The sequence below is a fragment of the Cololabis saira genome, chromosome 12 (assembly GCF_033807715.1).
Source record: "Cololabis saira isolate AMF1-May2022 chromosome 12, fColSai1.1, whole genome shotgun sequence".
Classification (NCBI taxonomy): Eukaryota; Metazoa; Chordata; class Actinopteri; order Beloniformes; family Belonidae; genus Cololabis; species Cololabis saira.
The window spans coordinates 37,656,278-37,681,254 of record NC_084598.1 but is presented as its reverse complement, the minus strand read 5'-3'; the positions used below and the strand labels follow the sequence as shown (position 1 = coordinate 37,681,254).

General features: G+C 40.8%; 1 protein-coding gene across 1 annotated transcript in view; it reads right to left on the bottom strand.

The window, feature by feature from the left end:
- Positions 1-20,453, bottom strand: part of LOC133457447 (NACHT, LRR and PYD domains-containing protein 14-like) — a 74,155-nt gene extending 53,702 nt beyond the window's left edge. Inside the window, exons 1-8 of the mRNA XM_061736742.1 lie at positions 20,398-20,453; positions 17,435-17,621; positions 16,747-16,848; positions 9,764-9,883; positions 8,165-8,275; positions 7,964-8,037; positions 5,001-6,795; positions 3,807-3,980 (exon numbers count right to left, since the gene is read on the bottom strand). Coding sequence (XP_061592726.1) covers positions 3,807-3,980; positions 5,001-6,795; positions 7,964-8,037; positions 8,165-8,275; positions 9,764-9,883; positions 16,747-16,848; positions 17,435-17,583 — 2,525 coding nt within the window. The 5' untranslated portion in view covers positions 17,584-17,621; positions 20,398-20,453. The remainder of the gene's footprint in view (positions 1-3,806; positions 3,981-5,000; positions 6,796-7,963; positions 8,038-8,164; positions 8,276-9,763; positions 9,884-16,746; positions 16,849-17,434; positions 17,622-20,397) is intronic.
- Positions 20,454-24,977: the final 4,524 nt, after the last annotated feature.

Here is a 24,977-nt window from a genome sequence, read left to right as displayed (position 1 = left end):
TCCCGCTGATTGAGCTCAGAACCAGACAGACAGCAGAGAGCTGCTGCGCTGCCTGGCGGGGACGAGCAGCGGCCAGGTGGAGCAGCAGCGCATGTCAGGAGATTAATTTACCCAAATATCTGGAGTAACGTCGGTATCAGTCGACTGATAACCGAAGAACCTCTGTATCAGCTCAGATGTTTGATGATCGGTGGACTAAACCCCGACCAGCATCATCACGGCTGCATCTTCCCATGCATGACTCTATCTGCACCGGGAATGTGTTGATCTGCCACCGCTGTTTTGACACACTTTTGTCTCTGTGTGGTGGCGATGTCACATCATAAATGTGAGGATAACAGCTGCTTGTTTCTGACCTCCGTGTCTGGTCCCTGGTCAGCTGGTCTGACCGGGACCAGCGCCACCCACGGCCAGAGCCAGAACGAGACTGCAGCAATATTCACCCCCGTCAACAGGCTTGTTCTCCTGAAAGACACCTGTAGTTCAAATATATATATACCTCCGCTGTTTCTCATCAGCTGCTGCATCTGCAGGACTTGGAGTGCAGTCTCCTGACGGCTCTGGTTGAACGGCCCGACAAACCATCTCTGATCGCGCTGTTTTCTTTACCGACATCACAAGAAAATCAGAACAGTTATCTCCTCTCCATCCTGTTTATTTATCTTTTATCTCCTGTTGATGTTTATTCATCTTTACTACACCAACTCGAAATATTAATCACTTTTCTATGTGAACAGCGCTAACGCAGTTGAAACAGCAGGTGTATCCGCCCCTTTAATCTGATTGGTTTATGAGTAAATCGTCCCCCACGTGGGTGCGCTCTTATGATTGGCTGGAACAAATGAAGACATCTGATTGGTTGCGTGTTAAAAAAAACCTATTTGTGGATCTAGTCACGTCAGGGGAGTCTCAAAACTCACACACAAATCCAGCGCAGCTCACAGACAAAAAAACATGTGTGAATCAGGTTATATTTGTGTGTGCATCAAAAATACATTTGTGTATCTTGTCCTACGCACGTGTGAATTGTTCTGTGCACGTGTGAAACTGTGTGTGTATTTGCAAATCGGTCTGTGCATTTGTAAAACTTGTCCTGTGCACGTGTGAAACGGTGTGTGTATTTGCAAATCGGTCCGTGCATTTGTAAAACTTGTCCTGTGCATTTGTGAATTATGAGACTGTTCTAGCTCCATACATTTCTTCCATCATCCACTCCTCTCTCACCACAGGAACTGTCCCTGCATCTTTCAAAACTGCTGCCATTACTCCAATATTGAAAAAACCCGGTGCTGACCCCTCCAACTTCAAAAACTTCCGTCCAATATCCAATCTACCCTTCATTTTCATTCTTGAAAAAAAAAACAGTTGTTTCCCAATTCCATTCTCACTTATCCAATGACAACCTGTATGAACAGTTCCAGTCCGGTTTCCGCCCACTTCATAGCACCGAAACAGCACTTATCAAAATCAGCAACAACCTTTTCATGGCAGCTGATTCTGGACTTCTCACCATCTTCATCCTCCTTGACCTGAGTGCCTTCGATATCATCTGTCACACCACCCTCCTCAACAGGTTATCTTCCATCGGCATCACCCACACTCCATTGGACTGGTTTACATCATACCTCTCTGGCCACACTCTGTTCATTCAACTCAAGTCCCTGAAATCCATCCCCTCCTCCGTTACTTCTGGTGTGCCCCAGGGCTCTGTCCTGGGGCCCCCACTCTTCATCATCTACCTCCTTCCCCTCGGTAATATTTTAAGTAAATACAAGATCATTTTCCATTGTTATGCTGATGACACCCAGCTCTACCTCACCACCAAACCGTCGCCCACCTCCCTTACTGACTGCATTTCTGAAATAACAACCTGGTTCACCCAAAACTTCCTTAAATTAAACCATAATAAAACTGAGGTTCTCCTCATTGACACCAAATCTACTTTGTCCAAAACCAACAGCTTTTCTCTCCCCATCGACAACTCCACTGTTTCACCCTCCCCCCAAGCTAAGAGCCTGGGTGTCATCCTGGACAGCACACTATCTTTCCAATCCCACATCAATAACATTACCCGGTCTGCTTACTTCCATCTACGTAACATCAATCGCCTCCGCCCTTCCCTTACCCCCCACACTGCCGCCATCCTTGTTCACAGCCTTGTCACTTCCCGCTTGGACTATTGCAACTCTCTCCTCTTCGGACACCCCCACCGATCCCTCCATAAACTCAACTGGTCCAGAATTCAGCTGCCCGCATCATAACTCGGACCCGCTCTATCCATCACATCACTCCTGTTCTCCAACAGCTCCACTGGCTCCTGGTTCAGTTCTGCATCCAATTCAAGGTCAGCCTGTTTACATTCAAGGCCATCCACAACCTCGCCCCCCACATATCTGTCTGATCTCCTCCATGTCCACACTGCCTCCCGAGCCCTAAGATCCTCCTCCTCCACACAACTATCTGTCCCCCCCGCCCGCCTCACCACCATGGGGAGCAGAGCATTCAGCCGCTCTGCTCCTCGTCTCTGGAACTCATTACCCTCCCAACTCAGAAACATTGATTCATTCCCTCTTTTCAAATCACAACTCAAAACTCAACTGTTCAAGACTGCCTACCTCATTTAATGTTCATGTCTTCTTTATTTCTTACCTCTGCTGTTTTTAAATGTTTTTTTTTTTTTTAATGTGTTCTGCTGGTTTTATTTTTTAACGTGTTGTGTACGGCGACTTTGAGTGCCAAGAAACGTGCCTTTAAAAATAAAATGTATTATTATTAGTGTAATGATGCACTAACGCTGCACATAAACATTCACAAACCCTAACAATCATAATAAAATCACAACTCTTAACGGAACGCAACACAAAGCAAAGAACAGCAATCCCCATAATGCTATGCAGTTTAAATCGGAAGAAATGCCCACAAATAAATTATTTTTTCCAGGCCTCAACTTTTGACAGGACTATCTCCAGCTCACAGCAGATTTGTTTTTAAATTTGTTTTACTTGTTTTTGCAAGTTTCTTGTTAAGATGAGCGCTTTTTAATGGAGAATTATCTTCATTATCATATTCAAATATATCTACTTGAGGGAGGAGACAGGGCAGAGTGTTGTGATCCGGCATATATGCTTAAATCCACGTTGATTGTGATGTTCAAAGAAACGTGCGTGGATTTGGGCGTACACAGTTTTGAGAATCTGAATTTTTTTTAGCATACGCAAGAATTCCACGCATGGATTCATGTTGAAATCCACACACTCTTTGTACATGAGGCCCCTGCTCTCTTTCAGTCCCGGCTGGTTGTCAGTCTGCACGCCTTCCGGTCATCTTCAGGATTCTCTGTTTTCTGTTAGTTTTTTCTTTTCTGGGTTTTGATGTTTTGTTAAAATAAAGGACTTTCCTGCAATCTGTCAACTTTGGGTTTCCTGCATTTGGCTTCTGTAATATCAACTCATGACAAAACCTGCAGCTGTTTTAAAACAAGTTCAGACTCAGGAAACGGCAGATTACAAACACAAGAAAGTATAAAGTACTTTGTACTTTGGCCTGATGTGCTCGGCTAATGTGTAATAAACTTTTTAAGGTTATTCTTTCTTTTATACTAAACTGGTTTCTCTCTTTACATCTAAAAATATTATTACATAACAATCTTCAGACTTTTATAGACACAGAACCTTTCTAAAACAAATAAACATTTTTTCATATCAGATATTAAATACTTCATGAATATGTTTTGAATTAAAGTTGTTTTGTCACATCTTTGGAGGATGATAACTGGATAAATGTGGAAACATCTCCAGTGGACTGACCTCAGAGTCTCCAGTCTACAGTTTGGACTCTCCAGTCCACCAGACAGAGGCTTCACTCCTGAATCCTGCAGATGGTTCTGACTCAGGTCCAGTTCTGTCAGATGGGAGGGGTTGGACTTCAGAGCGGACGCAACAACTTCACAGTGAGTCTCTGAGAGTTCACAATCAACAAATCTGTGATGAGAGAAAATATGATGTCAGTTCTAATAAAGTCTGAGTTAAAGCCAGACTGAACACATCTGATAACTTCTGCAGACTTTGTCTGGATCTGCAGATGAAGGAGGGAACCGGCTTCGTTAACGTCTTTCAGAGTCCTCTGAAAACATCTGATTTAGGACATAAACTCATTTATTCTTGGACATTTTTCACTCTGAACATCTTGAACGAAGTGTGGAGCTGAACTTTTATCAAGTATCCAGATAAAAGATCTTCAAGCTTTTAAGCTATATTTAGTATTTTTCTGACTAGTTTTTCTTGTATTTTGTGTTCAGGTCTCTTAAAGAAGACTTTGGTCTCACAGAGACTTCAGCATTGATCAGAGATTGATTAAGAAGTTCTCGTATGAAGCTGTAAACATCTTCATGCTGCTCTCCTCTACAGCAACAACACAAACACCTGTCACCTTCTGTCTCAGACAAACTTTCATTCATAATTAATGAAGCTGCACTCGTGAAATTCAGCACTCAGAGATTTTCCATCTAGAGTCGCGGTCTGGTATGACCAGCAGTTTATGGAGGATCATGGGATTTCAAGCCTTCATATCTGTGTCGAGGCCTCTTGGATGAGAGGTGAAAAGTCTTCAGGAACCAAAAACAAGTCCAACTGCTTTCCTCTTAAAGTCTGTGGAAAGTAACCCCCACCCCTACAGGAGTTACAGGACGGTGCAGGAGATCACAGAACCAGAGTTACTAGAATTAAGGTCTCTGACCAAGGACACTTGTGTCCACAAAACCCCCCAGTGGTTCTGATGTTTCATCTTTCTCCGTTACATAGATTCATCTCTGAGCAGCAAAAACATCAACTAGATCAAGTGTTTGAAACATGAACCTCTGGTTGAGATGACTTGAGGTGACCCAGAAAAAAAGAAAATCATCAGATTTCAAAAGTTTTCATTTGAAGATCAAAACCAGATTTAAAGAACTAAACTTCTAATTTACACTAACTGATGGTGTTATTGATCACATCTGGACTCACCGAGCCTTTCTGCAGTTCCTCACAGCTGGAATCAGTCTCTGTCGACCCCCCCGTGTTGTTGTGTTGTACTTCTTCAGGTCCAACTCATCCAGAACCTCCTCCGACATCTGCAGCATGTAGGCCAGAGCTGAACACTGGATCTTAGAGAGTTTCTTCTTTGATCTGTTCTCTGACTTCAGGAACTCTTGGATCTGCTGATAAACTGAGTGGTCATTCATCTCCATCAGACACTGGAAGATGTTGATGCTTCTGTCAGGAGAGATGCTGTTAGTGATCATCTCCTTCAGGATCTTGATGACTCTCTGGATGGTTTCTGTACGGTTCTCCGTCTGGTTCAGCAGACCTCCTAACAGTCTCTGGTTGGACTCCACAGAAAGACCATGAAGGAAGCGAACAAACAGGTCCAGGTGGCCATTTTTACTCTCCAGGGATTTACGCATGACTCTCTTCAGGAAGTCATCCAGAGTTGAGCATCTGTAGTTTCTTCCCAGGAAGTTCTTCAGCACATCTGTGTTTCTGGTGGAGTAACAGTGGAGCATGTAAACTGCAGCCAGGAACTCCTGGATGCTCAGATGAACAAAGCAGTAGACAGGTTTCTGGAAGATCTCACACTCTCTCCTGAAGATCTGGGTACAAACTCCTGAGAACACCGAGGCCTCTGTGACATCAAGACCACACTGCTCCAGGTCTTCTTGGTAGAACATGATGTTTCCTTTCTCCAGATGTTCAAACGCCAGCCTCCCCAGCTTCAGGAGAACGTCCCTGTCAGCCTCCGTCAGCTCCTGTGGATTCGTCTCATGTCCCTCCTGGTACTTGTTCTTCTTCCTCTTCGTCTGGACCAGCAGGAAGTGTAAGAACATGTCAGTCAGGGTCTTGGGCAGCTCTCCTCTCTGCTCTGTGGTCAACATGTGGTCCAGAACTGTAGCAGTGATCCAGCAGAAGACCGGGAGTTTACACATGATGTGGAGGGTTCTGGATGTTTTCATGTGGGAGACGATGCTGCTGGACCGCTCTTCATCCCTGAACCTCCTCCTGAAGTATTCCTCCTTCTGGCCGTCGGTGAAGCCTCGTACTTCTGTAACCCTGTCAACGTATTTCTGAGGGATCTGATAGGCTGCTGCAGGTCTGGAAGTTATCCAGATGAGAGCTGAGGGAAGCAGGTTCCCCTGGATGAGGTTAGTCAGCAGCACGTTGACCGATGAGCTCTGTGTGACGTCAGACACGACCGGACCATTGTTGAAGTCCAGTGAACGTCTGCTTTCATCCAGGCCGTCAAAGATGAACAACGGTTTCCAAGCAGCCAGCTGCTCTGCTGTGAGCTTCTGTAACGATGGATGGAAAACCTGGATCAGCCTGAGAAGACTGAACTGCTCATCTCTGATCAGGTTCAGCTCCCTGAACGAGAGCAGAATCACCACGGTGACATCTTGGTTCTCGGAGCCCTCGGCCCAGTCCAGAGAGAACTTCTGAACCGAGAAGGTTTTCCCAACACCAGCAACGCCATTCGTCAGAACCACTCTGATGGCTCCACGTTGGTCAGGTAAGGCTTTAAAGATGTCTTGGCATCTGATTGGAGCGTCATGGAGGCTCTTCATCCGGGGCGCTGTCTCCAGCTGCCTCACCTCATGTTGGGTATCAACCTCTTCACTCAGTCCCTCTGTGATGAAGAGCTCAGTGAAGATCCTGTTGAGGGGGGTTCTACTTCCTGTTTCATCAATTCCTTCAGTCACATGTTCACATCTGCTCCTCAGACTGATCTTATGTTCATCTAGGACCTCCTGCAGACCGGCATCTGCTGAAAAAAAGAATGAAGAGGAGGTCAGAGAGATACAAACTCCTACTGAGTCAGTGATGGGGTCCTCCAGGAGCTAAAACAACCTGGTTTAGGACCCGGTTTGACCGCTCAGTCCACCCATGCCGGTGAAGGGTCAAGACCACATAAGCTTTATTGCCCTGCAGACTGCAGGTACCGTTCAAGAATGTGGAAAACGAAAACCTCCCGCCCTCTTCTCCCCTCTGTGGGGTTGCTAGTGGCCTGGGTTCCGGGTTCTTCCTCGTCGGCCTCTGGTCTCGCGGGTGGCGGGGTTGCCCCCCCCCCCCCCCCTCCCCCACTATAGATACACTTCAGGTGGAGCTTTGATAGGATTTTTACGCATACCCTACACATATACATACACACACACACACACACACACCTAGCCACACATACATATACACGCGTACACACACACATACAGCCACTTTGTCATATACATATACACACACACATACACACACATAGCCACACACACACACACACACACACACATACACACACATAGCCACACACACACATACACAGCCACACAAACATAGTCCAGAATGCTACACACACTGAACCATGATGAGAACTGAGCTGGAACACCGACGTTCACACTCCCGGTTGAGTCCAATGAGGAACAAAGAAAACAGGCAGGTCCTCTACTGACCACTAGGGTCCAGATCCAGACCTGCAGGTCCTCTACAGACCACTAGGGTCCAGATCCAGACCTGCAGGTCCTCTACAGACCACTAGGGTCCAGATCCAGACCTGCAGGTCCTCTACAGACCACTAGGGTCCAGATCCAGACCTGCAGGTCCTCTACAGACCACTAGGGTCCAGATCCAGACCTGCAGTTCCATTATTATTTCATAAAACAAGGAAACAGCTGATGAGCGTAACAGCAGCAGCAGGACGTCACATGTAGGATTCATATTTGCAATATGAGTAACTGGAGAGACGCAGACATCCACAAGCTGCTCAACCTCAGAGCCGAGGACGCCATAAACCGGCGTACGTCCGGAACCACAAAGGGTGATGGTGTTTGAACAACTGGACACAAAAATACACAAAAATAACAAACTGGACGTACGCCGATGCATGAGAGGTTTTAAAAACCTCTGATGCCACGACTACGACTCTTCAGACTGATGGACGGTCTCACCTTGTGGAAAGCTTGCTCTGGATCTTTTTCCATATCCCAGATTTTCCGATGAAGCCGACTGGTAGGAGCTCCGTCTGCAGAACCAGCGTCCACACAGGGTTTATTGGATGTTTCCACGTTTACAAGCAGAATCAAACACAAACAAGTTCTCAAGGTATTTGTTGTGTTGTTTTTTTCTTCCAGAGGACATGGTTTTCTTACTTCATTGGAGCAGTTTCATTGTTGAAGTTTTCAGGTAGATCTTTGGAGACGTCACTCTTCGTAGACAGACAACTGGAGGCTGCAGAATTTGCTCTTCTGAAGTAACGACCTCTGAAAAACCCAAAGATCCTGATCTTCACATCTCATCAGTCAATGATCACACAACTGACTCCTTCTGCACAAGGTAAATAGGAACAAGGCAGGAACCAGGAACCGGGAACTTAACCGATAACCCCATAGGAGACACATCACACCAAAAACAGCCTGAAATAGACAGACTTTCTTCTGATTGGTCAAGTATTCTCAATTATTTTTTTTGTTCCATCCTTCTCTTCTATTCTAGTATTTATAAAGTCGTGCAGAAGCAGAGGTGATGAATCTCCTCCTTTTGTCTTTATTGATAGTAGTTTGTGCAACTTTTTGAAGTTTTTTTGGGGTTTCAGAGGGGGTTTTCTGCCTCTGAATAATGAATACAATTGTAAATTAATAATATATAGATATATATATTAATAAAGTAAAAAATAATTTGAATTATTACATGTTTAACATATAATAATTAAATCTTAATATATTAGTGACATTCCCACACACACACACACACGCACGCACGCACGCACGCACGCACGCACGCACGCACGCACGCACGCACGCACCCACGCACGCACGCACGCACGCACGCACGCACGCACGCACGCACGCACGCACGCACGCACACACACACACACACACACACACACACACACTAGGGTTGCCACCTTTCAGAAATAGAAATAAGGGACATCCCCAAAACTTCTAAAATGCATGGAAATGTATTTATTTTATATGAAAGACAAAAAGCTTTGATTTAAAGTTTAAAGTGCTTTAATAGCATTGAACTTGCAGGACTGTACAGACAGCCAACCATACTGGTAACTGAAATAGCCTCCTATGCTATGTATCAGCCAAGATGTAGAATATAGCCTACAAGTGAAGAATATGGTGTAAAAGTCAATAATTCAACTTAAAAGGTGAAACTAATACATGTATATTACATAGTCTCATTACAGGCAAAGCAAGATATGTTAAGCCTTTATTTGTTTGTTTATTGATTTCATAATATATTCTAATTTTTTGAGATTTTTTATTTTGGGTTTTCATAAACTGAGAAATAATCACCAAAAGTATAACAAATAAAGGCTTGAAATATCTCACTTTGCATGTAGTGGGAAATAATATATTTGTTTCACCTTAAGTTTAATTTACTAGAAATGAAGTCTTGCAATATATCCAAATTTTCCGACCTTCACCTGTATATTATGACATCAATAAATAAGAGCATAATATGTGTCTGTATTGGTTCAATACGCAACGCAACTTTTAATTCCCAATTACGGAACAATTCCGTATTTCAAGGGACGGGTGGCAAGCCTGACACACACACACACACACCACACACACACACACACACACACACACACACACACACACACACACACACACACACACACACACACACACACACACACACACACACACACACACACACACACACACACACACACACACAGAAAATATAGATTCATGATGAGTCATAAAATCAGTTAACAACAGTTGTCTTACTTTGTGTCGGAGGGTCCAGGTTCTTTACTGAAGAGTGGAGGTCGGTCCATGGACCAGTCACTCTTCATAGACAGACAGCTGGATCCTGGAGACTCTGGTCTCTGAATGCAGTACCGACCTCTGCAAACACAAATTCACATCAGTCACTCATAATATTGATGTTGACCACTGAAAACGATGTACACCAGGGGTCTCCAACCCTGGTCCCCAAGAGCCACTGTCCTGCAGTTTTTAGATGTTTCCCTGCTTCAGCCCAGCCTCATACAAATGACTGACACAAATGATTTTCTTCAATCTGTTGTCTTTACCTCTGCCTTCAAGCAAGCTCGGGTCACCCCACTGCTGAATAAACCAACTCTCAACCCTGGCCAGGTTGAAGACTACCGTCCGGTCTCACTGCTCCCATTCAGGTCTACACTTCTAGAAAGAGCCGTCTTCAGTCAGGTCTGAAGGTTCCGTCACGACAACTGCCTGTATAATCCACAGCAGTCAGGCTTTGGGCAGTACCCACTCAGCTGAAACTGCTCTTCTTTCAGTAACTGAGTCACTACGGGCTGCCAGATCTGCTGGCCTATCCTCAGTCCTCATACTGCTTGACTTGTCCAGTGCCTTTGATCAATCACCACATATTCACCTCCGCACTCTCAAAGCTTGGCATTTCAGGATCTATCCTCTTGTGCTTCATGTCTTACCTCGCAGGAAGATCCTTCAGAGTATCATGACAAGGACGAGTGTCCAGATCACATGAGCTGCCAGCAGGGGTGCCACAGGGATCTGTTCTTGGCCCTCTTCTCTTTTCACTGTACAACATCGCACTAGGTGAAATCATCAGCTGTAATGGCTTCTACTCCCACTGCTATGCAGATGATACCCAGCTCTTCCTTTACTCCCTGCCTGATGACATTGCAGTGTCAAGGCAAATATCAGCATGTCTCTCTGATATCTCTGCATGGGTGAAGGACTGCCAACTTCAGTTAAATTTGTCCAAGACTGAGCTTATTGTCTTCCCAGCCAGTCATTCCTTACCTCTTCAGATAAGTGTGCAGTTGGATAACATCACACTTGTACCCGTGTCTTTTGCTAGGAATCTTGGTGCTATGTGAGACAGCCACCTGACCTTTAAGGACCCTGATGCCCTGGTTTCCTGGTCAGTCTCTATTTCTCTTTACAACATCAAGAAAATCAGACCCTACCTGACAGAACTTTTGGCACTATGCTCAACCAGTAAAAGACACATGGTGCTTCCACAACAATGTTGTGTGAAATCAATAGCCAGACTCTTCTCCTCCATTGTTCCCCGATGACCTACCAAACGCTGTCCGATCTGCAGGGTCTGTATCTACTTTTAAGAGCAAGCTAAAGACTCAGCTCTTCAAGGAGCAATTCTGCATCTAGTAAACTTCTCTGCTCATCAGGATGAGTTAGGACATTTGTCCAGCTCTTAGCATGACTCAGCACTGAGAAAGCCGCATGTATTTATGCCAACATGATATTTTGATGATGAATTAAAGGACTAGTTTTGCTGTATAAAGTGAAGCTTGTAGGGTGATAAGGGAACGAAACAAAATCCTCTAGTACTAGCATGGCAGCACCTGTGTCAAATTGGACTGACGACAGTCTGACCAGCACTTATCCATGCTGGATCCTCCTATGTAATAGTAGTAGTAATTGTAGTAGTAGTAGTAGTAGTAGTAGTAGTAGTAGTAGTAGTAGTAGTAGTAGCAGTAGCAATAGCAGCAGTAGTAGTAGCAGTAGCGGTAGTAGTAGTAGCAGTAATAGTAGTAGTAGTAGTAGTATTAGCAGTAGTAGCAGTAGTAGTATTAATAGTAGTAGCAGTAGTAGTCATAGTAGCATTATCAGTAATAGTATAAGCAGTAGTAGCAGTAGTAGTATTAATAGTAATAGTAGTAGTAGTAGTCGTAGTACGATCAGCTGTGACCTGTCATGGCGGTTGAGTGGATGCCTCGCGGACTCCACTCCTTTTGTTTGATGATCAAAACTTTCAGATCAAACTTTTCAAAACATTAGAGTTCCCTTAATGACCTGTTGGTTACGGGGGATATCTTTATTGACGACGAAATCCCACGGCAAGCGCAACAGCCGAGATGGATGAGATCAAGAAATCACTGGACGCCCTTACGGGGAAAATCAACGTGATGCAGGATAAAACACTAGTGAATTTGCTGAAAGAGGTGAAAGATCTGGTGAAGGAAGAGGTGAAGAGCCTGAAGAAATTGATAAAGGAAAAAGATGACAAGATTGCTACCCTGGAGCGGAGAGTGGATGACTTGGAGCAATATACACGCAAGGATAATGTGGTGATTAGTGGATTGAAAACCAGACACCGCTCTTACGCACGGGTTGCCAGCGGGGAGTCAGGAGGAGAGGACGCTCCGCTGAACGAGCTGCAGACTCTTGAAGAACAGGTGATTCTTTTCTTACACAGTAAACAAATAGCCATTGAAAAGGAAAGTATATCAGCCTGTCACCTATTGCCAAAGCGAGCCTCTAACAGAGCGGGGCCAACAGAACCAAACATTATCATACAGTTTGCAAATCGGAAACACAAGACGGATCTTCTGAGACAAGGAAGCAAGCTCAAAGGGACAAATGTCTTTATGAACGAGCATCTAACAAAAAAGAACGCGGACATTGCCAGATATGCGCGTTTATTGAGGAAACAGAAAAAAATTAAATCAACGTGGACCAGAGACTGTAAAATATGGATACGCACGAATGGATCATCCACAGAGGAGGAGAAATCCCTTGTTATTCGGGAGATTGGATACCTGGAAAAATTCCAATGAGATGGAAGGGACTAACTGAGAGATGCACAGTGAAGGTGAACTGGGGACTTGGAGCAACCTGGAGATGCAGGCCTGTCGTGAGTAACAACAAGGAAGTGTGCTCTGGTCTGCCATTTCCTCCCTCACTCTCTCTCCCTCTTTTTCTTTTTTTCTTTTTCTTTTTTCTTTTTATTTCCTTTCTCTCCTTTTTCTTTTTGTGATGCGGGACATCAGGGACATTATGAAGATAAAATCAAGTGGAACTATGGACATGAGTGAACACTTTTTTCTGTATTTTGGATTTTCTATTTTTATTTTTTCTATTCATGACTTATTTTTTCTTCAATGATGGACTATGAGAGTGACGATCAAGATGAAATGAAAGAAGAAAACGACGGGACAACCCTTATAAATAAATATTTAGATTTTAATTATGAAACATTTGATTACTCTGGGAAAAAAATACATGATATGGACTGTGACTGTGACCCAGAAACACATTTTTTTCATACCATGCAAAATGAATGCAGATATTATACTGATCAACAATTCAATGCTGATATTAAAATGATAGGTGTGTTCTCAATTATACATATTAATAGCAGAAGCTTAATTAAAAATTTTTCAAAGGTATATGATTTTTTGGGGGGCGTTGAAAACTAAATTCAGTGCTGTAGCGGTTTCAGAAACTTGGTTAAGTGATGAAATAGTAAAAGACTATGAATTGCTGGGGTATCGCATGTTTTATGTAAATAGGAGGAAAAAAAGGGGTGGGGGTGTGGTCCTATATGTTGATGAGACACTTCAGTGCAAACAAGTGAATAACATGTCTAAAGGGATGGATGACATGTTGGAATTCATAACAGTAGAAATTGAAATGGAAAAAACTAAAAACATAATCATAAGTTGTGTTTATAAAGCTCCTGTATGTGGAATAGAAATTCTTAAGGAACAAATGATTGACCTGTATGAAAAAATTATTAATAAGAAGACTGTTTTTGTATGTGGGGATTTCAACATTGATTTATTAAACCCACAGGGGCATATGGGAACAACTGACTTCATTAACACCATGTACAGTGTTGGTCTCTTCCCTAGGATCACTAAACCAAGTAGAATTACTAGGTCCAGCGCAACTCTAATTGACAATATTTATTCTAACATCATAGACGCAACTGTTGGGGGATTGTTCATACAAGATATAAGTGACCATTTTCCAATTTTTACAACATTTCAGTACAATCTAAGGGGAAATCCTGGGGGAGGGAAGCAAACCACATTTAGATTGAGAAATGCAGAAACAGTGGAGTCATTAAAAATGGACTTGATGAGACAAACCTGGGAATCTGTTTATGTTGAAGATGTAAATGTCGCATATAATTCATTTTTGAGTATATTTAAAGAATGTTATGATAGAAATTGCCCACTGAGAGCATGTAGTGAGAAAAGTAAAAAAGAAAATAAGCCATGGATATCCAAATCCCTACAGAATGCAATCAAGAAGAAAAACATACTATACAGGGAATTTATAAGAAGTAGAACAGATAAAAATGAAAGAAGATACAAGCTATACAAGAATAGATTGACAAAGATAATTAGGATAAGTAAGGAGAATTACTATAGTAAACTAATGGAGGATAGTAAAAACAATATAAGAGAGACTTGGAAAGTAATTAACAGTTTGATTAAAAAGAACACAGGTAAATCTGGCTTTCCCCAAGCCATCTTAAAGGGAGATACTCATATTTATGACAAGGAAAATATTGCAAATTAATTTAATAGTTTTTTTGTCAATGTAGGACCGAGGTTGGCAAGTGATATTGCAGCACCAATTAATACAGATTTAGTAAGTAATTTGACAGAAACTAATGTAAATAGTATATTTCTTACAGCCACTGACGAAACGGAAGTTAAGGGGATTGTCAGAGCATTTAAAAGAAAACGGTCCACTGACAATAATGGTTTTGACATGTCCTTAATAAAGGACACTATAGAAGGTGTGGTTAAACCTCTGACCTATATTTTTAATCTTTCATTCAGAACTGGAATATTTCCAAATGAAATGAAAACGGCAAAAGTAATTCCTTTATATAAGTCTGGTGGAAAAGAACTATTGTCAAACTATAGACCAGTGTCTTTACTTCCGCAATTTTCAAAAATTTTGGAGAAATTATTTGTCACAAGACTGGATAGTTTTATAGAAAAGCATAACATCATGAGTGAGAATCAGTACGGTTTTAGAGCAAATCAGTCTACTGGATTAGCACTTATAAAACTCATGGATGAAATAACTACCGCCATTGATAATAAATTACACACGATAGGAATTTTTATTGACCTTAAAAAGGCCTTTGATATGATCGATCATGAATTACTAATGCAAAAGATGTATAAGTATGGCGTCAGAGGGGTAGCTTACTCCTGGTTGTGTTCTTATCTAAGTAACAGATGGCAATATGTATCTTGTGATAAAACTGATTCTGTGTTATTGAGGGTTACATGCGGGGTCCCGCAAGGGTCTGTGCTGGGGCCAAAATTATTTATTTTGTATCTGAATGAACTTTGCAAAGTGTCTAAAAGTATGAACTGTATCATTTTTGCAGATGATACAACATTTTTTTGTTCCGGGGACCAGTTAACTGAAATTATAGCTACTGTTGAAAATGAGATGAAACTCGTAAAGAAATGGTTTGATGTAAATAAGTTATCTTTAAATATAAGTAAAACAAAGTTTATGATATTTGGGAACCGTAAAATAGATAAGGTAGTTAAATTGAGAATAGAAGATAAAGAAATAGAAAGGGTGTTTGAGACAAAATTTTTAGGTGTCATCATGGACCATAAATTAAATTGGAAGATGCATATTAATCATGTCAAATCTAAATTAGCTAAATCGATAGCCATATTATATAAGGTAAAAGATATGTTGAACCAGCGTGCTTTGTATATTTTGTATTGCATGTTTTTTCCATACATTACATACTGTTTAGAAATATGGGGGAGTGCATATTTTACCCATACTAAACCGATCTTTATTCTTCAAAAAAGAGCAGTAAGGATTATCACAAAATCAAATTATAGAGAACCATCAAATGAATTATTTATTAAATTAAGGGCATTTAAATTCTTGGATTTAGTGGAATACAAAATAGCACTGATAATGTACAAAGTGTTCAACAGATTGTTACCTGGTAAAATTGTAAACATGTTTAAAATAAGGATAAGTAGATATGAGCTTCGAGGGAATCGTATGATTGAAAAACCAAAGTCTAGGACTAAAATTAAAGATCAATGTATTACTGTAAGGGGAGTAAATATATGGAATGCACTTGACGATAAATTGAAGATGTGCCAGTCGATTCATGCATTCAAACGTTTGTTTAAGTTTAATGTGTTTGAAAAATATGAGGGATCCAGTAGATGATACTATTACGGAATTATGTTTTGGGATTGTGTAAACAATATGATTTATTTTTTTATATTATGTTTTGTATGTTTGATCTGAATAAGTTGATCATGTGAGAAGGGTAGGCGTAAATAAGCAATAGCTTCAGCCTATTCCTTTTCGGTTAGGTCTCGTTTGTTTTTTTATGTGAACTAATGCTTTCAGTGGTGACTACATTATGAATGACCTGACCGAAATAAATATATTTTCATTCATTTTCATTCATAGTAGCAGTAGTAGTAGTAGTAGTATTAATAGTAATAGCAGTAATAGCAGTAGTAGTAGTAGTAGTAGCAGTTGCAGTAGTAGTATTAATAGTAATAGCAGTAATAGCAGTAGTAGTAGTCGTAGTAGCAGTAGTAGTAGTAGTAGCAGTTGCAGTAGTAGTATTAATAGTAATAGCAGTAATAGCAGTAGCAGTAGTAGTAGTAGTAGTACTAACACTACAAAGTGAACAAACTTCCTGAAATCCCTGTTTTAGTAGTTTCTAATGTCATCAACGAGTACTAATGTCCCAAAACTGATGCAGACTCTCCTGGACCAATCTGGAGAGGTGGTTTCATCCTGAACCAAACTCTGGTCTCTGAACCAGCAGGACCACGTGGTTGAGGAACACAGAAGACACCGTTGTTGAAAAACAGGAACAAGAAGGAATAAGTGATGGTTGAAGAAACTAAAACTTCAAATAAACCAGCACGTACAGAAAATATAAAGTCATGATGAGTCATAAAATGAGTTAAGAGTTGTCTTACTTTGTGTTACTGAACCCTGGAGGTCGGTCCATGGACCAGTCACTCTTCATAGACAGACAGCTGGATCCTGGAGACTCTGGTCTCTGACTGCGGTTCCGACCTCTGCAAACACAAATTCACATCAGTCACTCATAGTATTGATGTTGAACACTGAAGACGATCTACACCAGGGGGTCTCCAACCCTGGTCCCCAAGAGCCAGTGTCCTGCATGTTTTAGATGTTTCCCTGCTTGAGCACAGCCTCATACAAATGACTGATACAAATGACTCTTCAATCTCCTGTCTTCCCTTCTGCCTTCAAGCAAGCTCTGGTCACCCCACTGCTGAATAAACCAACGCTCAACCCTGCCCAGGTTGAAGACTAGCGTCCGGTCTCACTGCTCCCATCCCAACATCCTGAATTCCCTGTTTCAGTAATTTCTAATATCACCATCGAGTACTAATGTCCTAAAACTGCTGCAGACTCTCCTGGACCAATCTGGAGAGGTGGTTTCATCCTGAACCAAACTCTGGTCTCTGAACCAGCAGGACCACGCGGTTGAGGAACACAGAAGACACCGTTGTTGAAAAACAGGAACAAGACGGAGAAATTGATGTTTGAAGAAACTAAAACATCAAATAAACCTCCACATACAGAAAGTATAAAGTCATAATGAGTCATAAAATCAGTTAACAACAGATGTCTTACTTTGTGTCTGATGGTCCAGGTTCATTACTGAAGTATGGAGGTTTATATATGGACCGGTCACTCTTCATAGAGAGACAGATGGATCCTGGAGACTCTGGTCTCTCCTCCTCTTTCTCCACACAATCATCCATCTTCTGGACTTCAGTCATTCAGAGACATGAACCAGAAACACCGACCATCTTTGAATCTGTAGACAGAAACTTTATTAGAACTTTATTAGATTTTACATTCTTTCACCCACTTTACATGAATGACTTTGTCAAAACTCCTGAGGTTGAAGAACGAGGTTTTACTGATACTGACGATAAGAGAGAATTGAAACTGAGAGTCGCCTCTAATTTGATGTCAATCTGTGAAGCCGAGTATTCGCCTGGAGAAGATATGTCCTGTTTCATTAAAAAGTCAAAGAACGACTGATGAAGTTATCCAGGAAACCACTTCTTCTCTGATTCACACTAAAGAGCACAAGCCTGAACGTTACCTGCTTGTGTTCAGTTTTCTACACAAAAACATCAGTTTATTCTGGATCCAGTCATGAAGGTCAGTCTGAGATCAGCGGTGCGTTTCCCAAAACCACCGTTGATGATGATGATGTTCACCACTAACATAGTTGGACCCAGGCAGGTAGGGATGGGAATTGATAAGATTTTATCGATTCCGATTCCATTTTTGGTTCTGTTTAACGATTCGATTCTGTATCGATTCTCTTATCGATTCTCATTTGAAAAAAAGGAGAACAAACAGGTGGATTAGCATCAACTTTGTTTTATATCTTTGAACAAAAAAATACAAGTGAGGTCTTAAGACGCCCCCAGCCTTGGGCTCCTCGATGGTGCCGGGGGTCCCCACAAAATTATTTGTAATATAAAATATGTATTTAATATAAAATAATAATAATAATATCAATATTATTCTGTAGAAATTAACTAAATACAACAAATTATTCTGTGGCAATTACACAAGAATATTCATTTACATGTTCAACACCACAAACTTAGTCACTGCTCGGTGACATTCATCTATTCTGGCCTGATACTCTCCCCTGCCTTGATGAAAGGAGAAGCTAGCGGTAGACTTAGGCTTTCAGAAATAGAAATAAGGGACACCCCGATTTCAGCAGCACAGGCGCCAGAAAAAAGGGACATCCCCAAAACTTCTAAAATGCATAGAAATGTATTTATTTTATATGAAAAACAAAAAGCTTTGATTTAAAGTTTAAAGTGCTTTAATAGCATTGAACTTGCAGGACTGTACAGACAGCCAACCATACTGGTAACTGAAATAGCCTCCTATGCTATGTATCAGCCAAGATGTAGAATATAGCCTACAGGTGAAGAATATGGTGTAAAAGTCAATAATTCAACTTAAAAGGTGAAACCAATACATGTATATTACATAGTCTCATTACAGGCAAAGCAAGATATGTTAAGCCTTTATTTGTTTGTTTGTTGATTTCATAATATATTCTAATTTTTTGAGATTTTTTATTTTGGGTTTTCATAAACTGAGACATAATCACCAAAATTATAACAAATAAAGGCTTGAAATATCTCACTTTGCATGTAGTGGGAAATAATATATTTGTTTCACCTAAAGTTGAATTTACTACGAATGAAGTTTTGCAATATATTCAAATTTTCCGACCTTCACCTGTATATTATGACATAAATAAATAAGAGCATAATATATGTCTGTATTGGTGCAATACGGAACGCAACTTTTAATTCCCAATTACGGAACAATTCCGTATTTCAAGGGACGGGTGGAAAGCCTGACTAGGTTCACAAACACGGTTGTTAAGTTGTTTGGTTGTAACGACATATCTGGACCTGCGGGGAGAAGATTAGTTCCTGGTTGTAACTTTATCAATGATGGAAGTCGTAGTTGATGGCAGGTGGGAACCCACCGATGGAAGTTCACCTTTATCTTCCAGTCCATCATCCGGTTCACCTGGAAGAACATCTGCTGCTGTTGTTAACCTTTATGAGGTTCCATTTGGACCATGAATGTTCTTAAACTCATTGTTTGTCTACTGATCATCCAGCTAAGGCATTAGTTCGTGTTTTTGTCACTTTTAACTGTATTTTATTTGTAACAAAGCTTTAAACCTCAGTGTAATAGTAGATGTGTGATGTAGGGTGTTGGGAGGAAACGTAGACCAACCTGTGAGTGTGTCATGTGATCAGAGCCAGAATACTTGTTAAACATCTCAGACAGAATTCAAAGATATGAGCATAAAAATGAGTGAACGAACATGTGTCATGGTGAGCTACAGTCATGCTGGTATGTTAGGAGACTGGAAGCTAGCAGAAATGTTCCTGCTCTTAAAACAACCTCATTTACTGATTATTTCACAAAGATTTGATTGTAAATTGTTCTTCTGTTTTATTTGAAGTACTAATTTCTCGTTTACACCATAACTAATTTAATAGATGTTAATATCAGGGTATTTGTAATATCATGTATTCTGATGGATTTATTCCATCCATCCAATTTCTATAGCTGTTTAATCCTGTACAGGGTCATGGGGGTCTGTGGGAATCTATCCAGCTCATTACACCTGAAAGACAGGATTTATTGATTTATCTAAGATGTGATTTTATTGATAATCATGTTGTGGTCGTTGATATGTGACTGCTTTATGTAAAACCTTAAAGATAAACTCTTAAATTCTCAGCTGAAGGCAAATCAAACACATCTGGAAACATCGTTCATCATGTTCTGGGTCTCTGGAAAGCGCCTAGGTATAACTTCTGTTGTAATAGACGCATGCCTGGAAATGTTCAAAGACAGGAAGGTCATCACACGTCTGTCTAGCTGACCTTATGATGACCTTCTATACTTCTGTTATGTGTTTCCATCTGAACCCAAACCTCAGATCTCACTTCACACCTCAGCTGGACTCCAACCAGAACCACAGAAATGAAATTTAAACAGCAGAAAAAGAATGAACAAACACTAACCTGGTCTCCTCTGCTGCTCCGTCCACGTCAACATGGACTCTGAACTCTGAATACTTTTATGAGTTAGACTCAGAGATGCTCCTCCTCTCTACAGGTACAGGAAATCACGTGACTTTCGAGAAGAGTTCGCTCGTGTGTGTGTGTGTGTGTGTGTGTGTGTGTGTGTGTGTGTGTGTGTGTGTGTGTGTGTGTGTGTGTGTGTGGTATAGTCTTATCAAAGCTCCACCTGAAGTGTATCTATAGTGGGGGAGGGGGAGGGAGCAACCGCGAGACCAGAGGCCAACGAGGAAGAACCCGGAACCCAGACCACCAGCAACCCCACAGAGGGGAGAAGAGGGCGGGAGGAAAGCCACTGCCAGCGAGGCCCCCTCCACCTCGACTGGGGCCCCCACAATTTATTTTTTTTGGCAAATATTTTTATTGACTTTTTCAATTGCAGTACAAAGACACAAAACAGTACAAAACAGAACATGGCACATTAATATGTACAAATAAGCACTTGAAGAAATGTAGAGATTTAAGTGGTCTATTTTACTGTCGTGGTAACAGACTGATTCTCATCATGGCGTTTAGGGAAAAGAGAAGGATAACGCTAATGAGTGACCAACATGTACATACACAGCTGGAAACACGTTGTGTACTTAGAGAACGCTCCCATGATCCAAAATGTGATCAGTGACCTTATTAGAAATAAACAAGAAGTTGCATATATAAAAATAAGAATACAAAATATTTAATATAACAGTAGACTCCAGAAATTGCATAAGGGAGCCCTAAATCTTCTGAAATGTGTTATATTTCCCTTTAACAGCCTATGTATGTTTCTCTAAAGCAAGGCATTGCAGTAATCCCTCAACCCAACTCTGCCTACTTGGTCTGTGAACAGATTTCCATGACAGTGCAATTTTATGTTTAGCTTCTAGAAGACAAAATACCACCATCTTCTTCCTGCTAGCGTTCAAAGTACAACTTGCAGGGAAGCAATCAAAAATACAAAGCTTGGAACAAAGAGGAAGTTGCTTCTTGATGAACAGAGATATAATTGCGATAATCTCTTTCCAAAATGTTTGAATGTGGTTCCCAGAGGCAGTGAAACAAGCTACCTTTCTGTATACCACACTTGACACAAGTTTCTGGTGTATTAGGGTAAATGCGGTGTAGTAACTCTGGTGTAATATATGTTCTCATCACGCATTTATATTGTAGGAGTTTGAACCTTGTGTTTATTGTTTGTACTTGGCACCGGTGACATATATCCTGCCACTCTTCTACAGTGATTTCTTCAGTAAGGTCTGAACACCATGCTAATCTTTTACCCACTGAGGATTCTTTTGATGCAGCTATAATATTCTGATAGAATTTTGAGATTAGTCCAGCTGTACCATCATAGTTCAAAACTATGTTTTCTAAAGAATTTAGACCAGGAAGGTTGCTAATCAATAATTCCACCAATGAATTAGTCTGCCTGAGTTTCACCTTCTCTTATGACATTATGACCTTTAATTTAAAATATTCATATTTTAGATTGTAGTTCATCTTATACCCTGTCAAACACAATGACAACTAGCGAAACTTGATATCAAAAGCATCCATAGTGAAAAGGAAAATAATATTCAAATGATGTCATTTTTGTTGCTTGCCAAATTGCCGAGCGCATGTGCCCCCGCTCCCGTAAAAGTTCAGGCTCAGGATTTTTTTTAACTTTAAGCCTTGCACCTGTGAAGTAATGACAAAAGCTTGTAGGTGGAAAACCTTTGGAAATAGGAAAAACTGTCATTACAGTTAGTACCGTAATAAAGATCCATGTGTCAAATAAAACACATGCATTGTATTATATTTGGGGACTCTTATATTTTTTAAATATACTTATACGAGGAAAAAGGTTCGTATTTGATTTTCCTTTTTTTGTTGTTTTGAATCGCTTTATAACCATGTGACGTAGACATTTGAAATCAATACAGGACTCAAATGAAAAAATAAATCAAGTCTAGTTTATTTATACAACACATTTAAAACAACCTCTGCTGACCAAAGTGCTGTACCTACTAAATTTTAAGACACACTTCTTTATTCTTCATTTGAACACTTTTTATATTTTAAATAAATGTTTACATTGGAAACAATTATCTTTCTTGGGCTTTTTTTTTTTTTTTTGACAAATGGGAGACAGAACCAGAAACTGATCTGCAACGTGATTTTGATTTGTTGACAGTGAACATAAGAAGTTTACATATAAAAGTGAACACAGGATTGATGAAAATATAAAGTTGAATTCAAGGAAAAAAAACAGGCCTGCGATAACAATGCTTCAAATACGGTTTAAAGCTCACATTTCTCCTTCAGCATTTGAGTTTTTTTTTGTTTTCTTTAATGTTAGAAAAATATGAAGAGGAACTGGATCAAAACAGAATTTGAGACAAGAAGCAAAAGCACAAAGTGACACCCTTTAAAAAACACTATATGAATAAAAGAAAAAATAAACAGTTAAACGGACACATTTTTCCAACTATGATCACACATAAAATACAAATAAATGGTGAACATTTCTAATTTCATAAAATGAATTACTTTGTTGAGTTTGTGTCACTTAGGGGTGCAACGATTGGTCGGCGTTGTCCACCAAAATAGATGATAAAATTGTCTTAGACGACTATTGTCGGCAAAAAAAATGAACAGAGTGAGGCATCTCCCTCCCTTTCTATCTCTGCTGAGAATTGCACATGCGCAATAGAGTACAGCGCACGGTAAACAATATGGCAGCGACAGATGCAACATCACAATCTGGCAGTAAAGATCATTAAAAGATGTATTTCTGAACGAAGTGTCCATCTTTAATGTCTTTAATTTATTCAAACAATCTCATGCAAAATTTAAATAAAAATAAGAGCCATTTAATAATTTTGAGTCATAATCCGATTAGTCGACTAAGCATTTCAGTAGTAGTTGACGAATCGACTATCAGAATAGTCGTTAGTTGCAGCCCTAGTGTCACTATAGTCCCAATGTACAAATGCAGAAAATTAAGCCACTTTATTTTCTCTGCAAGAAAACCCCAACTCTCCATTCTGTCACGGGATGGATATATTTGATTAGTCATTGCAGCCATTATGAGGGACGGGCCCCCGTCATTTCAAAATGACTAGTTTGGACGCCCCAACATTTACCAGGTAAAATCAGTTCATTCAAAGCCTCTTTCACCCAAAAAATCTATTCTACCTGATCAATAAAAGTACATTCACACCATTGAAAGTCACCTCCAGGCTTTCCTGATTATCTACAGACATTCACTGCACACAAACGTAAACAAAAGTATTTTAGAACCTGCTTCATCAACCGTCTTCGCCAAAAGTTTACGACGCAAATCAGAGACATAGTTTGTCTTCACTGGTACTTCTGGTTCTTGTCATGGCGGCAAGTTCTCTCAGTAGAATTTCTTCTGCAGAAACACACATGCAGGTACAAACACGTCAGTGAGACATCAACATACCGGTTGTAAGACATAAAATAAGGTTTTCATATCTTTTTACCCGTACCTGTCTTCTTGCTGTAGAGAAAATAAAGTACAGTTACTCTTTTGACCATCAAAACGTCAAATGTCACAGTAATAGTTAGTCTTGAAATGATTTCATCTTAGCTTCTATATAGACGTTACAGGGTTATTATGTTATCCCTCACTAACCTGAGTTCAGGCGAGGCAGCATCACAGCCAGAACGGCCAACAGTATGAACACCAAGAAGACAAGAGCGAGGTTCAACATCCAACTGGATGGCTCTTCCGTGGAGAAAGCAGATAAAGAGATGTGACAATCTGCCACCACCAGGTGGTAACTCACAGTACAGCAAGAACTGAGATACCGCGACCTCTCCTTACCTTCAACCTCCAGGATGAAGCTCTGCCTGATGGGCACTCTCAAGGACTGATGGGTGACGCTGCACGTAAACTGCCTCCCCGAAGACTTCAGAGACGCCTGCAGGTAAAAGAAAGCCGCCACGGAGAAGGTGCTGTCCGTGTTGTGTTTGTGGCTGGACATCAGGATATTCTCCAGCATCACGGGAAGCGGCGCACCGACCCGCTGACGCGACGCTCGCGGGTCCTGCTCATACCACGTAATGTCCACATCCAGAGGATAGTAGCTCTCTGCCTCACACATGATCTTCTGCTCCTTCCCCTCCTCCATCACCAGAGTGGGACCCACGTTGAGAGAAACCCGAGGCGGCTCTGAGGACACGAGGCCGGACAATTATTACTGTCGATTAAAAAATTCATAATTATTTGTGCATGTGTGTATTTCTTTACTTGCTGGTGTAATAACAGCAAAGCGTTCTGATTTTAATTTTCAATCTATGAGTAGTAAAGTATGAAAAGAATAGGGGTGTAACGATACACTAATCTCACGATACGGTACGATACACGATATTGAGGTCACGATAACAATACGATATTATAGCAGTATTTTTTTAACAACCTTGAATGAGGAACATATGACTGGAAAAATGGTCTTTTATTTGAAAGACACAAAATACAAAACAATGCTGTGCATTTGCCCTATTATTGCAGTTTGTAATGCTTTATAACTGTT